Raw genomic sequence first — 18,540 nt, forward strand, 5'->3', positions numbered from 1 at the left:
TGCAACTGAGGTACGTGCTCTTGGCCAGAATTGAACCCATGACGCTTTTTTGCTTATCAGACTATTTGACAAGGAGTTAAAACTCCCAGCTCCAACGGATGGAAATGCAAATTGTAAATTAGTTAATACACCACTTGAGAAAACTACCTGGTTCTATCAGTGTAAACAAAATATGCATACCTTATAAAACAGGAATTCTACTCTTAAGTGTAGGGTTCTACTTCTAACTCAACAGAAATTATGTGTACACCAAAAGATATTTACAGCTGCCCTGACCGGTGTGGTTCAGTGGATAGAGCGTCGGCCTGCGGACTGAAGGGTCCCAGGTTCGATTCCGGTTGGGGGCATGTACCTGGGTTGCGGGCACATCCCCATTGGGAGGTGTGCAGGAGGCAGCTGATGGATGTTTCTCTCTCATCAATGTTTCTAACTCTCTATCCCCTCTCCCTTCCTCTCTGTAAAAAATCAATAAAAAAAAAATAAAATATATTTAAAAAAAAAAAGATATTTACAAGAATGTTAACACTGTTAGCAGCATTGTTTGTAATAAGAAAACACTAGAAACTACCCCAAAGTCCATCAACGCTAACTGGATAAGTTTCAACATATTCACACAATGGAATACCACACAAGCAATGAGAATGAACAAACCACAACTATGTACAATACCACGGATGACTCTCACAAACGTAATATTGAGCAAGAGAAGCCCAACAAGAAGTGCATGCTTCTGACTCCATTTATTAAAGCTAAAACAACCAGGCAAAACGTTAAAGGTCAGAATAAGGGGTACCCTTGAGAGGCAGGTAATGATTTGAAAAGTTGTTGGATAAGGTTGTTTCTTGATCTGGGTGCTGATTATATGCATGTATCTTGTGAAAATCCACCTACATGCACTCTTAATTTGTGCCCTTTAATTATATATATATTTTGTCCTTATATTATACTTCAAGATAAAATTTACTACAAAAACAAGACATAACTCTAATAGCTCCAGCTGCACACTACTCAAGGAACCTAAATGCTCCTTAATTACAGTCAACATTTTCAAAATACCTTCTGACTGACTTCCCCAAAGCACTGAACTCCGAGAAAAACATCAAGATGACAAGCATGCTGTTCTTGTGCCTCCTTGTCCAACCAAGAAAGAACTGTTTCCAGGTGTGGGTTCTCACCACATGGACTCTGGCCACAGCCCTAAAAAGGCTGCTGGGCCTTTGAGTCTGTTGCATCTGACTTCATCACTTTCAGATTTCTCTAAGCTAAAGAAGAACCTTTTGGTTTTAAAAACATCAGTATGGAAGCAAACCTTTCCTTGGCTATTTTACTGCCCTCTCAACATGCAAGCCATACTTCTTTACGGAAATCTCTTTTCTCCTTTTGAAATCAGAACAAAATATTGCCTATTTCCATAGACACATCCACAGTGACAACTCTTTCAGACACTCCTCTTCAAACCATGGTCAACAAGCTCTTTAAACCTTTGATACTTAAGTTTATGGTCTAAGCTGTCTGTTGCCAGCAGAGCATCCCTGAGACATGAGTAATTTGTTTTGCTCAGTTGAGACTCCACTCTTACACCCTGTATCAGAGGCCAAAAAGCATTGTAATAGAGCTCTAACCTGTAACTCAGGAGTACTGAGATGTAAGCATCGAATTTAGCTTTGGCTAATTAAAACTGAATTCTATCCAAAGCCTATCTTTCTCTGTGGAGAGCATCTCTGAATCACCAACAGACATCAAGTAACTAACAAGCCTAGACTTGGCCTACTTCCATTTGAATAGATTAGCTCATGTGATTTATAACAGTGATTCTGAACCTTTATTAAAAAATCATGTTTTTACTGATATTTTAGAGAAGAAGGGAAAGGGGGGGAGAGAGAGAGAGAGAGAGAGAGAGAGAAACACTGCCTCCCGCACAACTTCCCAGGCATGCGCCCTGACCGGGAATCAAACCAGCGACCTTTTGGTGCATGGGACGACACTCAAACCAACTGAGCCACACTGGCCAGGGTGATTCTGAACCTTTAATGTGTACAAGAACCACCTTGGAATCTTGTTGTAATACAGATTCTGATTTAATATGTCTGTGGTGGGAACCCATTCTGCATTTCAAACAAGCTGATGCTGCTGGCTTAAGGACCAAGCTTTGAAAAATAATACCTAGGAAAGGGAGGTGGAACATGTATCATACCTTCCTTTGGCATGATCAGCCACTGGATGTTTGGTCCATTTGTTATCAAGAGTCATTGCTGATAAATTCAGATTTGCTCATTTGAATACCACCCAGAGAAGCATCACTACAGAAAGCAACTGTCCTGCCCCCAATGAACAATTTCTTTAGCGGCAAAAATTTAGAGCAAATAAAACTTAGCAAGTTTAAAAGTATGGATGAGGTATAAAAATGTAGAAGAATACAGAGGAGGTTCAAATTGAGAAAAGCCATTTTGGGATTAGCACCATGTGTTCACTTGGAATATAAGACAATGCAAATGAGCTAATGTTATTATCATTTCTTTTATCCTCACCTGAGGATATGTTTTTATTGATTTGAGAAAGAGAGAGAGAGAGAGAGAGAGAGAGAGAGAGAGAGAGAGAGAAAGGGAGGGAAGGACAGGGAAGAGAAACATGGATCAGTTGCGTCCTGTATGCACCCCAATCGGGACGAAACATGCAACCTAGGTATGTGCCCTGACTGGGAATGGAACCTGCAACCTTTTGATGTACAGGACGATGCTCTAACCAACTGAGCCGCCTGGTCAGGGCAGAACTAATGTTATTTTTTTAAATAAAGGCCATGCTGGCTGGGTAGCTCAGTTGGCTAGAGCCATCATCCCGATATACCAAGGTTGCAAGTTCAATCCCCGGTCAGGGCACATGACAACCATCAACAAATGAGTGCGTAAATAGGTGAAACAACAAATCAATGTTTTATCTCTCTCATAAATATATACTACAAAAAAAGACACCCCCCACCAGAAAGAAACAAGTCCTAATGCCTCACTTACTATCACCATGATCTGAAGAAATAAGACAGGTTCAACTTTCTAAGGTTCTTAAGGTAAAAAAATAACAACAAACAAAAAATGTAAAAACATTATTCCAACTCACCTTACAAGGGCAAGCAAATTGTCAAGAAGTTTCAGAATCTGTTCTGTGCAGGGGTTACGAAAGATTGGATTTCCAGTGGGCGAATAACCCACTACAAATCCCCCAGCTTTGGCCTCTTCAAGGTCAGTGGGCCAGCAAGTTCGTTTCACAACACCCAGAATGCTATACACACAAAAGCTCATCTACAGAAAAACAAAAATGAAAGGTAAACATAAAAGGGAAAGAAAAGACAAAAGTGCTATTAGATATTTGCAAGGTTATGGCAAAAGTGATACAGAGACCTGAGAGAAGGAAAAGACCCCTGCCACCATCCTGTCTCTCTTTTTTAATCCTTACCCGAGAATATTTTTTCCACTGATTTCCAGAGAGAGTGGAAGGGAGGGAGGAGGAGGAAGAAAGAGAGAGAGAAACATCAACATGAGAGAGACACATTGACTGGTTGCCTCCCGCACGTGCCTCTACTAGGGCTGGAGAACCTGCAACCGAGGTGCATGCATTTGACTGGGAAATCGAACCCATGACACTTCGGTTCACAGGCTGACATTCTAACCACTGAGCAAACAGGACAGGGCTCTTCTTTTCAGGTCAAGACCTTCCACTGCCATCGTCAAGTGCAGTGGTAGGCTCTAGAAACTCCCTTTCCCTAAGGATGTCCTTCCAAAGGCTGAGATCCTCTCCCAGGACCCCAATGAGAAGGTGGCTTGGATATGCTTCAAAAGAAAGTGTTTAGACAGGCAACAAACATTTCATCTTGTTTTTGAATTGATCCAGCACCCTTCAGCTTAAGCCTTGATAGCTTTTGCCCTAATCCCCACTCACAGTACTCTCAACCAATCTATTAATTGCCAGGTTAATTAATACAACTTTTGACATAATGGAGCCAAGAACAATGCTTATTTGAGTAGCAAAGAACTGAAAAATCTCAGGTTTGCAAGTTAGCCCATTTAGGACTTTATATGCTAGAGAGCAATGGCAGGAAGGATTCACCCTGCTGACCTACTTCTTCATTATACTTTCAATTTTCAGAGCTATTTAGAGATCCTAAAAGCCAAAATAATGACTTCATAGAAAAGACCATCTTGTGCTCTCTTCAGCAGCACATATACTAAAATTGGAACAATACAGAGATTAGCATCCCCCCCCCCCCCCCCCCCCGCAAAATAAAATAAAATAAAAGACCATCTTGCTCTGGCCGGTGTAGCTTGGTTGACTGGAGCGTCATCCCATAAACAGAAGGGTCATGGTTCGATTCCTGGTCAGGCACATACCCAGGTTGTGGGTTCAGTCCCCTGGTCAGGGCACGTGTGGGAGGCAGCAGATCGATGTTTCTGTTTCTGTCTCTCTCCCTTCCTTTCTCTCTCTCTAAAATCAATAAAAATAAAAAATTAAAAAAAAAATATTGCCAGTAAATAACATGTGACTAAAAATAGAAAGGAAGGAAAGATCATCTGCTCTGCTGTGGAAACTAACTCAGGAATTCAAGACCAGCCCTGGCTGGTTTGGTTCAGTGGATAGAGCGCTAAAGGGTCGTGGGTTTGATTCTGGTCAAGGTCATGTACCTCAGTTGCAGGCTCAATCCTAGGCCCTGGTCAAGGCATGTGCAGGAGGCAACCAATCAATGTGTCTCTCTTACAATGATGTTTCTATCTCTGTGTCTTCCTCTCTGAAATCAATAAAAAAATATTTTTTTTTAAAAAAAGAAAAGAAAAATATCCTTGGGTGAGGATTAACAAACAAACAATCAATCAATAAAAACATTTTTTTTTTAAAAAAGAATTTAAGACAAAAGAAAACAGCAGCTTAGGAAAGGGAATAGTCCCAGATTTCTAACCCATATAGGAAAAATATAAATGACAACACCCCTATTCCTACCCATGGCCAATTCAACTTCCCATTCCCAGAGGTTTACTCACTCGTGCACGGTTTAAGCCACAGGATTCCTCCAGGCCAGGGTCACAGCTTTTCCGATCTGCACCCACATAGGCAATAAATGCATCAACATCTGACAGCACTCTGAAGGATGGGAGGGGAGACAAGCTATACCATGACTTTAAGCAAGGACAGTTTCTTCCACAAGAGCTAATAAGCTATGATTATTTGACCCCAAAGAACAGTTGTTATAATGAGAGGAGTTTAATCACATTGTCAGCTTTCATTTGAAGGTTTAGACTTCTCTTCTCACTTCTAAATGTTATTAGCAACACGTTTAAGAATACAAGTTTGATGGCACTCTCCCTCTTGGGAGCACTCTGGCACCTTCCCCTCTTCTTTCCCTGTGTGCTCTCTCATGCCTGCCCCTTTCCCTTCCCTCCAGGCCCGTTATCTTTGCCTTCTCTCTAAGCTCCAAGGGCCCTTCTCGTGCTTCTGTAACATGTTTCCTGAACCCAACAGGTTCACTTCTACTACCTCTGTAACTTTCTAAATAAACTTTCTCTTATTAGAAAAATACAAGCTTGAAAATGCTATGTGGGCACCTGTGTGGCTATGTGGCTCCTACTATGTTCTCATTTCTCTACATGTGCTGGTGCTGCAACGCAGACATATCAGATGTCACTGTGGTTCGATGCCCTGACCAAGAATCAAACTACGACCCTTCAGTGCATGGAATGACACTCCAACCAACCAAGCTACATCGGCCAGGGCAAGATGGTCTTTTCTTTCTTTCTTTTTTTTTTAGGGGCCATGCTAATCTTCTCTGTATCGTTCCAATTTTAGTACATATGCTGCCAAAGCAAGATGTCCATATAATCCATTTTTACTCATTTCTTTTCCCTCCCTACACTTCTGTTTAGAAAGGGGATATTTTTAGCAGTTAGAATACAGGCTGCTTTTAGAGACCTTCATATATCACTGACTGTGTCATTACATCTCAATACCCTTACACTCCCACTCCAGACATAGCGCTCCCTCTCTCTCTCGTCAATTACAGTTGACATTCAATATTAGTTTGTATTAGTTTCAGGTGTACAGCATAGTGGTTAGGCATTCATATTAATTACAAAGTGTTCCCCCCATTAAGTCTAGTACCCGACTGGCACACTATTACTGACTATATTCCCTATGCTGTGCTTTACATTCCCATGACTGGGCATAGCTCTTAAAACAGAATGGGTGCTTGAGCGCAGTGACAGTCAGTGGCAAAGGGTCTCTTCTACCTGTGCATGTCTTCAGAAAGCCAGATGCTGGCCACTGGTGCCATCAGCTCCTCTAGGAACAACTTCTGACGCTCATAGTTCTTGAATTGGTTGCTAATGAGAACCAGGGCTTCCATGAGGGCACACTTCTCCATTTGTGTCAGGAGTAGCTCATTGGAGAGGAGTTGCTTTACGTGGTTATAAAGCATGTCAAAATTGGGCTGCAGATCAGAAAGGGAAAAAACAAACAAAAACTATAGAGGTGGTGAAGGTCTGATTTTCAGGGAGAGGCGAGTCACTCAGGAAGGTCAAGCCTATAGGACTGTCCTTAGTAATTTAGCTAGAATGCTCCTTTGCCTGGGCAAGCAAGGCAATTTAGGCAGAGGTGATTGTCTTGAGTAATGGGGTAATTGCAATTTCCCATACTGCAATTGTGAAAACAATCTGTCTTTTTTCTACATCAATTTTTACAATATCTTTGCAAAGATCAGCTTGTTTTATTTACACACACACACACACACACACACACACACACACACACTGCTCTGTGTTCAGAGAAGAAATTTCTGGTTAATTTGTAATTTGAAATAGTAATACATTTCTTCTTAAAACCCTCTTGGGTTCACCCGGCCAGTGTGGCTGTGGTTGTGTTGACCTATGAACCAGGAGTCACTATTTGATTCCTGGTCAGGGCACAGGCCTGGGTTGTGGGCTTGATACCCAGTAGGGGTTGTACAGGAAGGAGGCAGCCAGTCAATGATTTTCTTGCATCACTGATGCTTCTATTTCTCCCTCCTCCTCCCTGTCTCTCTGAAATCAATAAAAATATATTTAAAAAAAGAACTGGGTTCACATCTGGCTTCTCTCAAGATTAGGCACATCATTTGGCAGTAGCAGTTAAGAACATCACACAATACAGTAAAGAGGTGTACACTGATAGGGAAAACTTGGTATTATCCATATGGAAAATTGTTTATTTTGAGGGAATAGTTTGCATTTTTAACTCTTCTACTAAGTAGGAGAGGAACAAGACACTTATTCAAGAACTAGAGGCCCAGTACACACACGGGAGGAGGGGTGTGTGTCCCTCGGCCCAGCCTGCACCCTCTTCAATCTGGGACCCCTCTAGGGATGTCTGGTGGGATCGGGCCTAAACAGGCAGTCAGACATCCCTCTCACAATCCTGGACTGCTGGCTCCCAACTGCACGCCTGCCTGCCAGCCTGATCACCCCCTAACCATTCCCCTGCCAGCCTGATCACCCCCTAACCACTCCCCTGCCAGCCTGATCGACACCTAACCGCTCCCCTGCTGGCCTGATTGCCCCCAACTATCCTCTCCTGCAGGCCTGGTCCCCCCCCAACTGCCCTCCCCTGCAGCCTGGGTCCCCCCAACTGTTCTCCCCTGCAGGCCTGATCACCCACAACTGCCCTCCCCTGCAGGCCTGATTGCTCACAACTGCCCTCCCATGCAGGCCTGATTGCCCACAACTGCCCTCCCCTGCAGACCTGTTCGCCCACAACTGCCCTCCCCTGCTGGCCATCTTATGGTGGCCATCTTGTATGTTGGAGTGATGGTCAATTTGCATATTACCTCTTTATTATATAGGATGCTTATCCTGCCCTGGCTGGTTTGGCTCAGTGGATAGAGCATCAACCTGGGGACTGAAGGGTCCTGGGTTGGATTCCAGTCAAGGACACATGCCTGGGTTGCGGGCTCAGTCCCCAGTAGGGGCCATACAGGAGGCAGCCAATCAATGATTCTCATCATTGATGTTTCAATCTCTCTTTCCCTCTTCCTTCCTCTCTGAAATCAATAAAAATCCTATATAATAAAAGGCTAATATGCAAATTGTCCTCTTGACTGGGAGTTTGACCAGGGGGCAGGGCTTGCCGGCCAACCTCCCACACTCCCCTGCCTGCTCGATTGGCTTTGATTGGGGCGGGCTGCCTGGCCCCCACCTGTGCACAAATTTGTGTACCAGGCATCTAGTAAAAAATAAAAAAATGCTTATCCTAAGCAAAGATATAGTTCCTCGTTTTCTATTTATGTGAGTATAAACAGAACTTAATTTACCAAAAAAAATATAACCGAACTCAATAGGTCTCAGTGACTACTTAGCAAATCCAGTGGCTTACCAACACGAGTTGAGGGTAGTCTCGACATATCTTGATGATGGAGGAACAAGCATGTCTTCTTACATTCCTTACTGCCCGGGTTCTGGGGGCCTGGGAAGAATTCAACAACACTTTCAATATAATGTAATTTACAGATACTGTTATCATCATGTAAATACCTCCCTTCAGAGGCAAATTCACAATCATTTTTTACAACAAAATGAGAGTATAACAGAGTCACATTTATAGTCACCATGAATACACATATCTACTGTTTGCCCTAAAGTATCTGTAGTACAAAAGACCTTATCATGACCATCTCCTGCCTGTACCTAACCCTTCTACTTATTAGACTAAATGTTAGGTATTCATACTTTTGCTCCCAAGAAGTTAGAATTTGTTGGTTGAATTAATGGTCTTACCTTACTTTCTTCAACAGTTTCAAAAGTGACAGACGAAAATAGCTAAGGGGAAGGAGAAAAAGGCCACTCATCAGTACCAACTGAGTAAAGTTGTTTTAAACAGTAGTTACAAAGTTTCCAACAAAACCCCAAAAGTGTTACAATATGGTAACGAAAGGGTTTTCAATTGCCATTACAAAGTTTCAGATGTTTGTTTTCTCAGATAAGTAGGAGAGGCTTGAGATTCACAATCTTACCAGCAAACATTTTACAAAGTTTCTCAAACAATCCATGCCATCACACACACACTCAGCTACAATGATGCCTCTTCCTTCTCCACTGTTAAAACTTGAGTGATCAACCTTCCCTAACTCCACCTTAACTTCCCATTTACTTTTATATTTTTTAACCCTCACCTGAGGACATCTTTTGTTTTAAATTAATTTTTAGAGAGAAAAAAAGGGAGAAAGAGTAAGACAGAGAAACATGGACCTGTTGCCTCCCATACACATCCCAACTAGGGATCAAACCTGCAACTTGTATGTGCCCCAACCAGGGATCAAACCTACAACCTTTTGGTGTACGGGACACCAAGCAACTGAGCCACCAGGCCAAGGTTTCCCATTTACTTTTTCACCCTCCCCCCACCAAAGACCTTTTAACTGATTTTAAGAGAGAGAGAAAGGAGGAGGGAGAGAGAAACACTGATGTGAGAGCAAACATCGATTGCTTCTGCATACCCCCTACTAGGGCTTGAGCCCACAACCCAGGCATGTGCCCTGACTGGGAATCAAACTGGCAACCTTTTGGTGCATGGGATGATGTTCAACCAACTGAGGCACACTTGCAAGGACCCCGCTTATTCTTTAACCCAATGCAACCTGATTGCTGCCCTAGTCACTATGATGCAATAACACTAACAAAGGTCTAATTGGAAACTTAATGGACATTCTCCAGTTCTCCATTTCTGTTGCAACAAAGGAGTTCACCTTTTTAAAGTTCTACTGGCCTTTGTCACATAATATTCTCTCCACTTCTCTGGCTTGCTCTCTTCTTTTTTTCTTTTTCCCTTTGGGGCTTCTCATTCTTTGCCATTCTCCTCCAATGATGGTCATTCCAGGGTTCCTTGCTTGAGCTACATGCCTAACTCTTCCTCTCCTCTTCTCTAGGGCTTCACTTCTACTCTTGACACTTCTATAATGATGATGCCTTAATACTAGCTCGTAACTTTTCTAGAGTCTAGACCTTTAACCTCAAATAGCCAATTTATTGTGAGGTCTCTCCACCTAGCTATTGTACATATACCTCAAACATAGTATTCCAAAACAGAATTCACTCCCTTTTCTTCCTAACTCCTACTCTCCCTCCTGATCCAGTATTCTCCGTCAGGTGGCACTCATTACTCACCTAGTCACCTAAACTGGAAACTCAAAAACTGTCCATACTGACCTCTCACAAATCCCTTCTCAATCTGAAAGCACGCTCTGAACCCTCCCTTTAGGTATTCTTTCCATTTCTCAGTGTACATGTCTATAATTGCAATGCCAAATAGGTACATCTGTTTATATGATTTCCTTTAAGAGCAAACAGAGTGCTCTTAAAGGATAAGGCTTTTCTACGAGCATGGTGTCTGATCCACAATAAGTACTGAGTAAATATCTGATAAATGAATAAATGGCTGTCTATTTATTAACTTGTCTCACACACTTTCAAAAACTATCCTATCTAATAATAGAGTAACATGTAAATTACCATCACTCCGCTACGCCCACGATTGGGCAGCAGGAGGCTGGGGGGCAGGACTCGGGGTGGCCTATCCGGCCATTGAGAGGCACGGATCCGCTGCCACTGAGGGGAGCTACCCTGCTGTTGAGAGGCGCAGGGGGCGGGAGTCCCGCCCCCTGTGCTTCTCAATGGCCAGATCCGCGGCCGCTGAGGGGGCCTGCCGTGGACACCCAGCTGCGCCTCTCAACGGCAGGGTAGCCAGGTGTCCGCGGCAGCCCCCCTCAGCGCCTCTCAACAGCAGGGTAGCCCCCCTCAGCGGCCGCGGACCATCATAAGCGTGGGAGCTGGGTGCCTGTCTGCTCCAGCACCAGGCTCCACCGCAAAAAGCGTAAGCGTGTAGGGGACCCTACACGTGCATGATTCAATCATGCACTGGGCCTCTAGTTACATATATTAGCTTAGAAATGCCAAAATAAAGTTTACAAAGCAGATGGAGTTTACCTTAGAGAAGACCTGGGGCAGGAACTCTGGTCTGTAGGTGACAAATGGAAAGAGTGCTGAGACATCGGTGAGGACACAAGACAGAATGAGAGGGTCCTTAGTGTCCAAGTTCAGGACCATCTGCAATAGCTCTATTCCATCATGAACAGGGATTTCCTGTAATACAGACACGAAAAGGAGACTGACACAGCTGATAACCACTTTTCCTTTGGACTCCAGTTTATAAATACATAAGACAGGTGCCACGTATGGTTTTGTATACTACTTTCTAATCCTTAAAATTCAAAGCATCATTCCATGTTATTAAAAATTTTCAGGCCTCCGGTGTGGCTCAGTGGATAGAGCGTCGGCCTGTGGAGTCAAGGGTCCCAGGTTCGATTCCGGTCAAGGGCATGTACCTTGGTTGCAGGCACATCCCCAATAGGGGGTGTGCAAGAGGCAGCTGATCAATGTTTCTCTCTCATCGATGTTTCTAACTCTCTCTCTCTCTCTTCCTCTCTGTAAAAAATCAATAAAATATATTTAAATAAAAATTTTCAGCCCTAGCCGTTTTGGCTCAGTGGATAGAGAGCATCGGCCTGTGGACCAAAGGGTCCTGGGTTCAATTCCAGTCAAGGGCAAGTACCTTGATTGCAGGCTCCTCCCTGGCCCGGGCCTTGGTCAGGGTGCATGCAGAAGGCAACCAATTGATGTGTTTCTCTCATCAATGCTTCTGTCTTCCCTCTCTCTAAAAATCAGTGGAATAATATCCTTGGGTGAGGATTTAAAAAAAAAGAAAAATTTCATATATGCCACCATGTACTATCTTAAAGATATAGCATCTCCTACTATTAGAAATTTAGAATATTTCTAGTTCTTCATCATTGTATATAATGCTAATATGTATCTTTGCAAAAAAAATGTTGGCTACATTATCAATTATTCCTCTTGAATAAGAGACTTTTGGGGGTGGCTGGAATCATTGGGTCAAAAGTTACGAATATATGTAAGTCAAGCTGCTTTCCTTCTTTACAGGTTTTATCAATTGATTCTTGATCCATTAATATGTCCTTCTTACCATTTTCTCAGTTAGCAATGAATTTGTTCCCTAAAACTTGAATTTATTTAGGAAAAACAAAAGTTTATTTAATTTGCATTTTTTCAATTACTAATGAGGTTGATTTTTTCCATATTTATTAACTACTTTAGTTTCTCCTCTGTATATTATCTGATCATACCTATTATCTATTTCTCCATTGGATTCTAGTGTTATCAACCTATACAAAAAGCTTATTGTTAAATATTCCAGACCTTTAAAACGGTATAACTCTTTAATGACCCTCCATACAACTACTTAGAGAAGTAGATGCTATTGATACTGTGCTTGCTCTGTGCACATAACCTCCTTTCCAGTCACAGAGGTGGCCACCATCCTGAATTTGGTGTTCATAAATTCATAGATTTCTTCATTTTTGTATACTTTTACCTCAAATGAATTCACTTTTGTGGCTTGCTGTTTTGGGTCAACATTATGTTTATGAGAATCATCTTTATTCGTCATATAACCCTAGTTCATTTTCACTGTTCTGTTACAATCTAGTCTATACAATATATTGCCAAATTATTCTCCAAAGTGATACCAGTTATATTCTACTAGAGGCCCGGTGCATGAAATTCATGCACGGGGTGTGTGTCCCTCAGCCCAGCCTGCACCCTCTCCAATCTGGAACATCCCTCTCACAATCCAGGACTACTGGCTCCTAACTACTCACCTGCCTGCCTTCCTGATTGCCCCTAACTGCTTCTGCCTGCCAGCCTGGTCACTCCCTAACCACTCCCCTGCCAGCCTGATTGATGCCTAACTGCTCCCCTGCCAGCCTGTTTGTCCCTAACTGCCCTCCCCTGCCAGCCTGGTCACCCCTAACTGCCCTCCCCTACAGGCTCAGTTGCCCCCAACTTCCTTCCTCTGCCAGCCTGGTCACCCCTAACTGCCCTCCCCTGCAGGCCCGGTTGCCCCCAACTTCTCTCCTCTGCTGGCCTAGTCACCCCTAACTGCCCTCCCCTGCAGGCTTGATCGCCCCCAACTGCCCTCCCTTGCAGGCCTGGTCCCTCCCCTGCTGGCCATCTTGTGGCGGCCATCTTGTGTGTTAGAGTGATGGTCAATTTGCATATTACTCTTTTATTAGATAGGATTAGTTATGTTTAAGAGAGATAAGCTTTTTAGAGTAAGGATATCAATCCCATCCATATTTATTGCAGAAACTAATCCCAGTTTGCCTTTTAAACATTTATTTTGTAAATTAAAAAACATATGCAGTTAAAGCCATCCATTTTTTTTTATTACTTTTTCAACTTTTAGGGACCTTTCCCTAAACAGTTAATTTTCCCTAATGCTAATTACTATTTTTGTTGTTGTTAATCCTCACCTGAGGATATCTTTTCCAATGATATTTTAGAGAGAGTGGGGGAGGGGGGGGGAGAAACATCGACATGAGAGACACACACCATGCCCGTGGCTGGAATCGAATCCATGATCCTTCAATCGGTGGGCCGACGCTCTAACCACTGAGCAAAACCCACCAGGGCCTAATGCTAATTATTAAATGACCAATACCTCTCATTTCTTGTATATGCTTCAGGTTGTTTCTGGGCTATTTTGTTCAAATAAGCTGTGTCTAATGCCAGTTCTACACTGCTTTAAAACACTGTAGCATTAAAAAAAATAAAATAAAATACTGTAGCTCTATATTTTATTATCTGAGGCAAATCAATCCTCATCTTCCAAATGTGATCCCACTCCCCCACCCCCCCACCCCCAAAGCTCTTCCTTACATTAATTCACTGCTAAAGCTGCTAAAAGGCTCTACCCAATGTACTTGGATCCATACTACTAAAAATACAAGCCTAGCTAATGCCACTATGGACAAGATGAATAGTTTTTCAAAGAAGCTCTTGGTTAAAATCTTTCACATGATAAAAGCTGATCTGCTCTGACTGACCCAGAGTGGGGATTGAGGGCAGAAAAAGAGCAAAATCGCTAGACTTAGATAATACTCTTCCAAGTCTGAAATTGATAGCAGTGAACGGGAATGTAACAAGCTCAGATCTGGGACTGGCACGCTCCTGGGACATACAATGTATTATAGCTTCATTAACAAGTAGGTGAATAATTTAATATTTTCAAACACTTATCTCTTGTGATTAGGAATGCTTCTTCTTACCCATTTGATTTTGGTCTTAGACTCAGGTTTACTTTATGTCATTAACAAACCTAAATACTACCATCTAGGATTCTCCTGAGGAAAAAAGAATTTAGTGCCATTTGTTTTTCTCCCCACCACTGGTTATGAATCCTACCAAATTTTTAATTGTTACCTATGCTTTGTCTCTAGCCCATATCTTTCTTGTATATACATTCCAAACTTTTTTTGTATTTTTTAACCAACTAGTATTTGGTATTTTGACCAAATACCAGCATATTCAAGAACTTACTGTAAAATCCAACATACAACCAACCAGGTACTCCTCTCTCCCCCAATACCGCCAGTCCTTTCATACACCTTAAAAACAAGTACTTGACAAACCCTAACCTTCAAGCAGGATCATACCCATACATCTGGATCCATTTCAAGGTGTCTAACTTAAATGCTAGGTGCCCTAGCCAGCTTGGCTCAGTGGATAAAGTGTTGGCCCGTGGACTGAAGGGTCCCAGGTTCGATTCATCAAGGGCACATGCTCGGGTTGCGGGCTTGATCCCCAATAGGGGGCATGCAGGAGGCAGCTGGTCAATGATTCTCCCTCATCACTGATGTTTCTATCTCTCCCTCTCTCTCCCTTCTTCTCTGAAATCAATAATATATATATAAAGGGCTTTCTTGATTTGCCACACTTACTAATACATAGGTCCCAACTAAACTTGAAAAAGGACTAACACAGTGAAAAATACAGGATCTTAGTAGGGTTCCCATCTATATTTTAGAACAAACTCAGAATGCTATCATTTCAAACTCAAGTGAATCAATATAAAAACAAATGACCCTGCCCTACCCAGTTTGGCTCAGTGGATAGAGCGTCGGCCTGCCGACTCAAGGGTCCCGGGTTTGATTCCGGTCAAGGGCATGTGCCTTGGCTGTGGGCACATCCCCAGTGGGGGCTGTGCAGGAGGCAGCTGATTGATGTTTCTCTCTCATCGATGTTTCTAACTCTCTATCCCTCTCCCTTCCTCTCTGTAAAAATCAATAAAATATATTAAAAAAAAACAAAACAACAACAACAAAAAAACGCAGATGACCCTAAGATCTAATTTGTTAATATGCCACTGGTAAAAAAAAAAAACCACACACTAAAAAACCCATAAAAGGTGGGGGGTGGGGGCAACGGTAAGATATGTACACATATAATACCTTAATAAAAAAATAAAAAAATAAAACCCACAAAAAACACACACACTATATCCCCTTCTTCAAGATTCTTTCTATAACTAACCTAGAATACACTAAAACATAATTACTGCCAAATGAGTGGTCAAATCATTTTAATCTAATAAGGTAATGTTATAAGAGAAGAGTGATAGGTGATATGAAGTATAGAAAAACAAGATCTGGCCCTGGCCAGGGAGCTCAGTTGATTAGAGCATCGTCCCAATATGCCAAGGTTTGGGTTCTATCCCGTCAGGGCAAATACAAGAAGCAACCAATGAATGCACAAATAAGTGGAAAAACAAATTAATGCCTCTCTCTCTCTCTCTTTGAAATCAATAAATAAAAATTAAAAAAAAAAATATTCAGAGAAGAGAGACACTGACCCTCAAACTTGAATATTCTGGTCTACCTGCCATAAATTGAAAAAGATGCTTAATGGCAAATATCTCAAGATTTTCCAATTCAAGGTTTGAATATCTCAAGATTTTCCTACCTGCGGTTCACTGTAGTATCAGGCTCATATTATCCCCTTCAAATGAATACTAAACATTGTAGAGCTTAGAGTCAGAGAGACCTGAGTCAGCTCTGCTATATACTAGCCACTTGAATTTGAGTGTTATTTAACCTTCCTGAATCTACTTCCTCTTCTGTGAGATACACATCCATAGACTTTCCTATCCCTCTGCCAGTTTTAAAAAGATCCAAATCATTACACAATCAGCATGGGAAACAGTTACTTACGTCTTTATCTAGTGTTCGAAACATCTGGTTGATCACACTTTCCAAAAAAAAGGTCATGGCTTCCCAGTGCACAAATGAAGGTGAGAAGATGGAGCAGAGGCCGCCTTCCCCAATTCCAGCTATAGGAAAACAGGGTTTTAAAATACACACACACACACACACACACACACACACCAACACTAGGTAGGATCATAGAAGACACAAAGGCAATGAGGCCTTAGAGACTACTTGGTAATTTCCCAGTTGAAGGAACAGAATAATCTAACCCCTCAGTCTAGAAAAAGAAAAAAAAAAGAAAAGAAAAAGGAATTCCTATTCTGCTTACAATGAGCTGTCTGAATTGAGCTCTAGGAGCCTTATCTATAAAACCATTTTGAGTACTGAATAAGAAACTATATATATGAAAGGCTAAGCAACCGACTGACTGGCTGACCGGCTGACAGGTATGACGCACACTGACCACCAAGGGGTAGACGCTCAATGCAGCAACTTTGCAGAGTGCCCTCTCGCACTCCAGGACCCCTCAGGGAATGTCAGAGAGCTGGTTTCAGCCCAATCCCCACAGGCCAGGCTGAGGGACCCCACCTGCTGAAGGGAACCTGCTCACTCTGCAGATGCCCCAGGTGCGGCAGGCAGGGGAGGGACCGAGGGAGATTGGCTCCAGGGTGTGTCCAGTCTGTCTCGCCCTGTCTCGCCCAGTCCCGCCCTGCCGGCCACCTTCTAAATAATTTCCTTTCAATGTGCATGAATCTGTGCACTGGGTCAATAGTATAGATATAAGCATCAAGAACAGCCCTAGCCAGTTTGGCTCGGTGGATAGAGCTTCGGCCTGCAGACCACTGGGTTCCAGGTTCAATTCGAGTCAAGGGCATGTACCTCGGTTGCAGGCTCCTCTCTGGCCCAGGCCCTGGTCAGGGCAAGTGCAGGAGGCAACCAATCGATGTTTCCCTCATATCAATATTTCTCTGTCTTTCCCTCTATCTAAAAATCAGTGGAATAATATCCTTGGGTGAGGATTAAAAAACAAACATACAAAAAAACAGTGCTTGACCAATTAGAGGCAATTGATAAATATTAAGTTCTCTCTTTATAATCTGTCCATGGGAATCTAAATAATTAAGATACTTAAGACCATAGTAATCCTTCCTACAAAGAACTGACATAAAATAAAATAAAATACTGCTTCACATGCAGTAGCCTCAGATCAATGCAAGGGCTATGGCTAGAGAATTGTGCCACCCTCCAAGTTCACAAGTATCATCAAGCCACATCACTCAAACAGCAAGGAACAGGCAAAAAGATTTACAAACTTTTCTTGCTTCCATTAGTACTCCCATTTATTATCTTCATCTTGATGCAATATTGAGCCTCTGCAAACATTCGAGTTACCTGATACCAAGGACCTTCAGAATCAATTGTGAATATGCAAAACTGAAAGCTAAATCCCATGATTATCAAGTAACTAGTGTATATGGTAATTGATGATTAATTACCATGGACCTTTCTAAAGCAGTTATTTATGACACCTTTCCTGCTTTATTAACCTTGTTGCCTATGCACTAATGACAAGACAGAAGATATAGAGAACAAAGAAATTACCTTGCTTATGCATTTGGGTAGAGGGGGGTGATTTTGATTTTATATAAAGTGACATTTCCCGGAGGTTTTGAGGTGGCTGAGTGGGAAGTCCCTGTATTGCTCCTATTATGTCTGAGTAACAGCACATTCTTTCTGAGTTTAGGAGTGGTGCTATGCAAAGCTTGGTTGAAAAGCTTTAAAAAGTTAGGTGCAGACATGCAATTTAAGATAGTACCTGAAGTGAAGTAAAAAAATCAACAATAGCCCTAACCGGTTTGGCTCAGTGGATAGAGCGTCAGCCTGCAGACTCAAGTGTCCCAGGTTCGATTCTTGTCAAGGGCGTGTACCTTGGTTGCAGGCATATACCCAATGGGGAGTGTGCAGGAGGCAGCTGATCGATGTTTCTAAATCTCTATCCCTCTCCCTTCCTCTCTGTAAAAAATCAATAAAACATATTTTAAAAAAAATTAACAATAAACAATTAGTTGATTCTGTGAAAAAGGAAAAACAAAGGCAAAACTGAACATGGCTTTATCTAATTTAAACAGATTAAAAATGTAGTGTTACCTGCTTTCTCAGTGTGTAAATGGAGTCTCACTCCCTAGAATGGAACTGGGCAGTGAGCAAAGCTATTTTTGAATACTATTAGAATATTGTTCTGAAGTGTGACTCAGAAGGTTTATTTCCTATGTATAACTTTGATACAATATTTCACTAATGTTCAGACATTAAAAAAATTATAGTTCAGCCTAGACCCTATGGCTCAGTTGGTTGGAGCGTTGTCCCATACACCGAAAGGTTGCGGGTTTGATTCCCATAAGGGCAAATACCTA

At 42.2% G+C, this 18,540-nt stretch overlaps 1 protein-coding gene and 1 pseudogene across 1 annotated transcript in view; both read right to left on the reverse strand.

Annotated features, from left to right (window-relative positions):
- Nucleotides 1-18,540, reverse strand: part of XPO5 (exportin 5) — a 56,952-nt gene that overhangs the window by 19,132 nt on the left and 19,280 nt on the right. Inside the window, exons 14-20 of the mRNA XM_028127980.2 lie at nt 16,130-16,248; nt 10,989-11,144; nt 8,784-8,825; nt 8,383-8,472; nt 6,267-6,466; nt 5,025-5,124; nt 3,112-3,293 (exon numbers count right to left, since the gene is read on the reverse strand). Coding sequence (XP_027983781.2) covers nt 3,112-3,293; nt 5,025-5,124; nt 6,267-6,466; nt 8,383-8,472; nt 8,784-8,825; nt 10,989-11,144; nt 16,130-16,248 — 889 coding nt within the window. The remainder of the gene's footprint in view (nt 1-3,111; nt 3,294-5,024; nt 5,125-6,266; nt 6,467-8,382; nt 8,473-8,783; nt 8,826-10,988; nt 11,145-16,129; nt 16,249-18,540) is intronic.
- On the reverse strand, nt 5,755-5,846 carry LOC114226969 (U6 spliceosomal RNA; annotated as a pseudogene).

The sequence above is a fragment of the Eptesicus fuscus genome, chromosome 10 (genome assembly GCF_027574615.1).
Source record: "Eptesicus fuscus isolate TK198812 chromosome 10, DD_ASM_mEF_20220401, whole genome shotgun sequence".
Taxonomy (NCBI): domain Eukaryota; kingdom Metazoa; phylum Chordata; class Mammalia; order Chiroptera; family Vespertilionidae; genus Eptesicus; species Eptesicus fuscus.